This window comes from Fringilla coelebs (genome assembly GCF_963513975.1).
Source record: "Fringilla coelebs genome assembly, chromosome: 12".
Taxonomy (NCBI): Eukaryota; Metazoa; Chordata; class Aves; order Passeriformes; family Fringillidae; genus Fringilla; species Fringilla coelebs.
The window spans coordinates 20,011,704-20,018,604 of record NC_140038.1 but is presented as its reverse complement, the minus strand read 5'-3'; the positions used below and the strand labels follow the sequence as shown (position 1 = coordinate 20,018,604).

General features: G+C 52.1%; 1 protein-coding gene across 1 annotated transcript in view; it reads left to right on the top strand.

The window, feature by feature from the left end:
- Positions 1-575: 575 nt before the first annotated feature.
- Positions 576-6,901, top strand: part of IGDCC3 (immunoglobulin superfamily DCC subclass member 3) — a gene marked incomplete at its 3' end in the record, with an annotated part of 94,544 nt that continues 88,218 nt past the window's right edge. Inside the window, exon 1 of the mRNA XM_084213902.1 lies at positions 576-695. Coding sequence (XP_084070028.1) covers positions 629-695 — 67 coding nt within the window. The 5' untranslated portion in view covers positions 576-628. The remainder of the gene's footprint in view (positions 696-6,901) is intronic.

Below are 6,901 nucleotides of genomic sequence, written 5' to 3'. Positions count from 1 at the left end.
AGGGCCTCGGTGGGGTAGCTCCGTGAGGTGGCACTGGTGACGGGAGCCCCGCGAAGCGGGTTCTGAAGAGAGGTATCCTGTGAAGGAAAAAACGCGAAGGGGCTCTGGTGAGCGAGACACGAGGGGAAATCTGTGAGGCTCGACCCGTGAGTGGGTTTTGAGACGTGGTCTGTGACGGGAGCTCTGTGACAGGAGTGCCGTGAGGGGGCTCCGGTGAAGGCAGACCCACGAGGCTCCCTGCACACTCCCCGCGGGTCCCGGGAGCGGAGTGGCCCCTCACGAAGCCGCCCCCGCCTCTCAGCCCGGCCAGCGCTGCCGGCGCCCCGGCGAATGCGCAAGATGGCGCAAGGCGCTGCCCGCCCGCCCCCCGCCCGCCGGCGGCCCCGCTCCCTCAGCGCCGCCCCCCGCCCGCCCGGCGCGGCGGCGTGTTCGCGCCGAGGGCAGCACCGCTGAGAGCCGCTTTTCCCCTTTTTTCCCTTTCCTTCCCCCCCACCCCACTCCCGCCCGCCCCACAGCTGGGGGTGGTTCTCGCCTGGCCGCCCTCCCTCCTCCCCTCCCTCCCTCTCTGCCGGCGGGCTGCTCCCTCCCCGTGGGGCGCAAGGAGGCGAGCTCGCCCGCCCGGGATGCCATGGCTCCGCCGGGCTCCGCGCTGCCCGCCTGCCTGCTGGGGCTGCTACTGCTTGTCTGCCGCGGAGGTAAGAGCCAGGCTGGGCTGGGGGAGCGGGCGGGGGCGCGGACATGGACCTGCCGCCGCCGCGCCCGGCACCAGCGCCGCTCCCCGCGGCCGCTCCGTCCGTCCGTCCTTCCAGCACTTCGCGTCCCCTCATCACCCCCGAGGTGGCCAGGGCATTGCTCGTCCCCTTGTCCGTCGCCATCCCCGCCGCTAGTCCCGTTTCCCCTCGCTCGTCCGCGGTCACTCACAGCCCCGCGCTCTGCTTTTCCCCGTGGCTCGGGGCCGCCGCGGGGGCTGAACGGGGCCGAGCAGCTCCGCGTGTGTCCCCCGGTGAGGCGTGGGGGTCCCCGCGGGTCAGCATCCCTCCGTGGGAACGGGGCGCGTTCCTCCGGGAGGGCGAGCAGGGGTCATGGCTTGGGGCTGCAGAGTCCCGCATCAGCCCATTCCGAAGTGCTCCCCAAGCTTCCAGTTGGAAACCCCTTGTGCGGGGGCTCTAGGGAGGGACGGTGGTGTTTGTGGAGCCGGAGCCCCCACCGCTGCCTCTGGGGAGGGGTGTGGTGGCTGCCGGGGCAGTGGCGTGGCTGGCCATCCACCCGTGCCTGGATCGTGAGAGCCGCCGGGATCGTCGCCGGGTGGGAGCGGGAGGCAGCACCCGACGGACGCGTCGCGTTCGTCAGCAAAGGCTGTGATAACGACAGAGATGTTGGGAGACAAGTTGCAGGGATGAGGACGAGCAACTTCAGACCTACAAGTATGTTGTGCTCTCCTGTAACGCCAGCTCTGTCCGCATTGGTAGCACAGTCCACCTGGCCGGACTACAAAACATCAAAAGAGGGCTTTCCCTGGACCTACTGCGCACATGTCCTGCGGACAAATGCCAGTGTTTTTCTTCTACTGGTGATGCATGGCTCTAGTCTGACAAAGATGCTGTTCTGCAGCAAAATATCCGTGTGCATCCTGTTCTGGTCTCTCTTTAACAACCTTCTAGATAAGGAAACGTAGGAAATGAGCAACCTGGGCTAGTGTAAGGTGTCCCTGCCCATATCGGGGGGATTGAAACGAGATGGTCTTTAAAGTCTCTTGCAATCCAAACCATTCTGTGCCTATTCTGTGAATTATTTATAAAAGCCCTGTAAGCAGCCCAGCATGGTCAGAGGGAGAAAAGTGTGTGATAGATTTATCAAAGATTAGCTGCTAGGGTGTTTAGAAAGCAAAGCTGTGGGTTAGTCGTATCATAAATCTCGCCACGTGGTCCGTAGCAACCGCGCGAGGAGGAGAAGCAGTGGAACTCGCGGAAAATAGAAATTATCTGAGAAGTGGATGTAATGAAGCAGGTCTTGTTATTATGTTAAGATTCCTGAGTAGTACAATGAGGATGGTTTAAGAGGTTTTGTTTTGATTGTTTTTTGTTTTCACTTTTTTGGATGGAGGAAAGGAAAATAAGTGAATACTTGAAAGCAGAACTTTAGCAACTTGAATTTGTGGCTAGGTTATCCCCTACTGCTGTCTAAATTGTCCCGTGTGTTTGTTTATGCTGCGCCTTGGCGGGTCAGTGGCTCCTGACTTCGGGATGTGTTTTGCTGACCCTGCTGAGGAGTGTTTGGCTACACTTTCAAAGTTTTTTGGTTCTGACGGCTTTTTCCCCCTTTCGGTGGATTTCTGTGCTCTCGGCGTGGTTAACACCGAGGTAACGTGTTTGTGTGCTCTGCTGAGTTCAATAAATGCTCCCGCGTCAGTGTCAGTCAGCACCGGAGCAGCCTCGCCGGGGATGCTGTGTGGGAGTAGTGCCGCGCTGTGCGGGACACGATGCTCCACTCCCAGCCCTGTGGGTTTCAAACTCCCCAAAATGCTGGTCTGGCGACTGTGAACCAAGCACTGGGAGCTGCTGGTCAGCCTGCGGGAGTGGGCTCAGCAGCGAGACAGTATTTTCTTTTTTTCTTTTTTTCTTTTTTTTTAATTTCCTGGAGCTCTTTGTTCTGGGTGGTGGACAGCTTTTGTCTGTTATTGCTGAGCCCGGCATTCAAAGGCAGGCATAGGATACGAGAGGCTGCCCAGCTCTGCTCAGTAACAGCCTTGGAATTAAGCATCGTCATTTATGTTTAAGTAGGCTTAACTTCTAAATTATTGAAGCTATAAGCTTTCACTAATTTCTACTCTGTATGGCTTTGTTGTCTTTTTTCAGACAAAAAAAAAAAAGGATTGCTTTCTACTAAATTGGTGTAATACCCTGTCTTTTTTCTTAATATACATAGAGAGTATCAGGTATCATTTCCCCAGTAACACTCAGAGACTCGGTATGAAATTCAAGCCCACGTTTGGGCTTCGTCTCTCTCGGGAGTTCAACAGGAGAATCTCAGGACGTGGTTTTCCCGCGTGGAGGTAGCAGGCAGCCCATGAAAGGGGGCGGGCGTTGCACAGCCGTGTCAGCGTGCTCCACCTTTGGGACCTGTGCTCAGGGCAAAGCTGGCACGGGGGTGTGAGTGTGCAGCCACCTGTGCTCGTGGCACTCAGGTACTTGCTGGGGCCATCATGGTGCCAAAAGTAAACTTTGGAAGTGTATAAAGCAAGGTGAGAGAGGGGGCAACAGGACAGGTTGTTCCCCTTCTAATCTGCCCCACCACCCCCTGAGAAGGGAGCTAGAACTATTAAACTGGTGTAATTGGGCTTCTTCTTGTTACCTGTCAGGCACTGGATCTGGCACAGAACAAGTTCCCATGCTCACTTAGGAGCTTGCAGAGGGTTCCAGGGGAGAGGATCTGGGCAGAGAGCTCCAAATCCAGGATTACATCTTGGCTCCCCACTCCTTTCCATCCTGTTCAATCCCAGGTTTGGCCCATGTGCTGTCAGCCTGGCAGGGGCTGCAGCACTGCCTGGCAGAGAGCTGCAAAACTGCTCTCATTTTATTTGTGCAAATGAGAAAGTCTCTCTCCCTCTTTCTGTCCGCCTGAACTTTTTTATTTCTGATTTCCTTATTTCTTAAGGGTCCTGTGTCACAGCCTGTGAAGTGCCAAGCAGTGACCTCACACAATGACAGCCCCTTGCTTCACAGACCCTTAGAGTCTGCTCCAAAGCCATGGGATGAGCAGATCATGTACTTAATTTTGCAGTCTGCAGCACATCTGGGACAGAAGATGCTTTTTTCTCAGTCCCTTTTCCCCACAATATTTCATGATTTGCACTCCTGGGCTTCTGGCCCATGATATTGTCTTTTTATTTAACTAACAAAACAATGCAAGAATCTACCTCTGCAGAATTAAGAATTCCCATTTAAATCAATTGTGCAACATTAGTCAGAAACAGGAATTGTCCGTTCAAAATTATTTTGAAATCACAAACTTATTTGAACTTTAGTGGAGCTTTTAGTTTTACAGAGTTTAGAAACTAATAAATTATGTAGCAGGGCTCATGAAAATCTACCGGAGTCTGCTTATCCAAAAGAATATCCAACATTTAGGTTTTGCAAGAAAATAAAAATAATTGTTTACATATGTTCAGGAGTCATGGGCAAGCTTATAAAACTGATGGTTAAGAAGGGGAACATGTCAATAATTGCACTTTAGGAGAAGAGAGCGGCCAATAGGCGAGTGCGGGAGGAAAGCACAGAGCACACTGATCTGGCCTTACTATTGTATCAGATGTCACCGTTGTATCACACCCTCCACTCGAGAGCAGCCCAGTCACTTAACAACCCAGACCTGCCCCGTGTTGGTAATTTAAAACCAGAGTTTCAGAGCAGAGTCAAGGATTTGCTACCTGGTTTTTTTTGTTGTTCTTGCACATGAGATTGTGTTGATGAAGCTGATGGCAAGTCAGGGGATGTGGGTCGTGGTGAATGGTTCTGCTGAGCTGTGAAGATGCTTTTGCAGAAGGGTCGTTTCTGCTGAAACCTGAGAGTATGTGAAAAGAGAGAGAAGAGCTCGTGTTTCAAGGCGCTGGTTTTGGAGCAAGCAGGGATCCATGCAGAGCTCAGCTCCTTGAGAAGAACAAGATGTTTTCCTCCATCCTAAATTTCAGGGTGGGAGGTGACAAGGCAGAGCGAATCGCAGGGAGGAGAGTGCTGAGTTTGCTTTTTGTAATTGTATTGATACTAATTGTATCCCCTGGACACAATTAAGAGTTTCAAAGTTTGTCATGTGCACACTAACTTTCCTGCAGAAAGACCTTCCCTTCCCTTTCCTTGCATGCCATCCCTGCCTGCCAGAACTCAAGCTGAAATTCAAGGGCTTGGTGGCAGGGCTGTGTTGGCTGGTGGGGTTTGGCACTGTGATGCCAAGATGCCTGTGGCTCTTTTGGCAGCTTTGTGCCATCATGCCAGCCACCATCTCTGATCCACGGGCACTATCACTCACTGAGTGGCCAGTCCATTTCATGCTGGATCTGTGCAAGGGCCCAGCTGTGGGGACAAGCCACCTCCCTGATTGCTTTCCTGCAGGGTCAGGGAATGAACCAGCTGTTCCCCTCTCCTGTGTTAGAGCAGCCTTGGGAGCTGAAGCCTGCAGGACCCTGGCTCTGGCACAGCATTTCCCATCTTGCCTGTGCCTTTGCTTTCTATTTGTGCACGGTTGTCCCCTGCTCTGTGTTTGTGTCGCTGATGCTCTCTGTGGTGGGGCTGTGATCTGTTCAGGCCTGTGAAATACAGGGGGAATGCAAATAACAGTGCATCCTACCCATGGCTTGCTGCCATGCTCTCAGGATGCCTGGCTGTGGATGGAGCTACTGTGGGTAATTAGCTCAGGAAAGGTCTTTGCCCTTTCCAGCTATACCAACAGGTTTTATCCCGCCTTCTTTAGATATGGGGGAGCCCACAAGGACTTGGGGCTTGTCCTAGAAAGGCTCTTTGTGCTGTGAATGCTTCCAGCTTCCACAGTGTTCAACATGCAACCTCCTGGGATTTGCTCAGTCTGGTCTCAAACATCTGAAAATTATTTGGGGCAACTTCTTTGGCTCTTCATGCTCCTTGCCTTCCTCAGCTAAAATTGGTGTCCCCAGTGAGGGCAGCAATGCTGGGTGTTTTTGGGCTCTCCATCAGGTGGCTGAGAGGTTGTGTTATCCCTGTCTGTTAGGAGGTCAGAGACCTCCTGCAATCGTTTAACGAGTGGATGTGGTTTATGCTCCCTGATGGAAAAATCGCTTTATATAACCTCCCGTCCAAAAGGAAAGGGAATAAAAAATTCTGAGCTAGTAAACTTTACTGCCAGCAAGATGTGGGGCCTATTACAGCCTATTCTCCTCTTCTTTAAATGTAAATTTTCTGGATGCCCTAAAGAGCCAATTTGCACTTTACTGCAGTGCAGTGCTTTTCTCCTTAGGGTCTGGGTCAGGCTCAAGGAGATTTAAGAGGGCACCAGCTGGATTTTTAGGCTGCCAATTTCATCAGCCTGAAGCTTGTTATAATCTGTTGGAAAACATCTTTCAGGTCCATATATCTCTTCCTTCCCTATCCTTCCATTTGCAGAAGGATTTGAATGAAAAACAACCCACCACTGGAAAAACAGGAGCTATTTTTCATGTTCATGGCCCAATCTGCATCCAGGTTTCTGGTCCTGATACTCACCTATGAAATCCCACTAAAATCCTCTGGTCCTGCACATCTTCTTTTGGCTTTATTGGAGCAGGACTGGAGTGGTTATCCTTGGTGGTGGCTATGCTGCTGATTAAGGCTGTGTTATGTTGGGAGTAAACACAATAAATCAGAAGGGGGCAAATTTGTGCTGATATGAGGCAATTTGCAGGTGGATGTCATGCTGTTGGTGAGATGAGGAAGGAGCTTGTTCTACCTTGGTCTCCCCAGCAGTGCTCCCAGTGATGCTGCAGCAGGAAAAGCGGGGTGGACCCAACTACTCCCACAATATCTCGCCTTGCCACAAGCTCAGAGCGGGCTGTTGGCAGCTTATTTCATCCCTCTGTGATTAATGTTCCCTTTCTAGAACAGGAGTAATAATATGGGCTTCATCTGTCAGGACCACGTGCTCCCAGGGCAGGGATGGCCTTGCTGGCTGTGGGTCTGGATGGGGTCCAGGAGGATGAGCCAGGATGTGACTGAGGTCCTTGGCCATGGATGGCACTGCTAATTAGAGCGGTGACATTAGTCACTGAAGCACAGGAGGGGAAGCCAAAATCATGTTTCCCAAATGGAAAAAGACAATACAGTGGTATAAGCAAGGTTCTTTTGAAGCCCTGAATGTGCATCACAGTGTCAAGTAAAAAATAATTAAACTTATTTTTTTT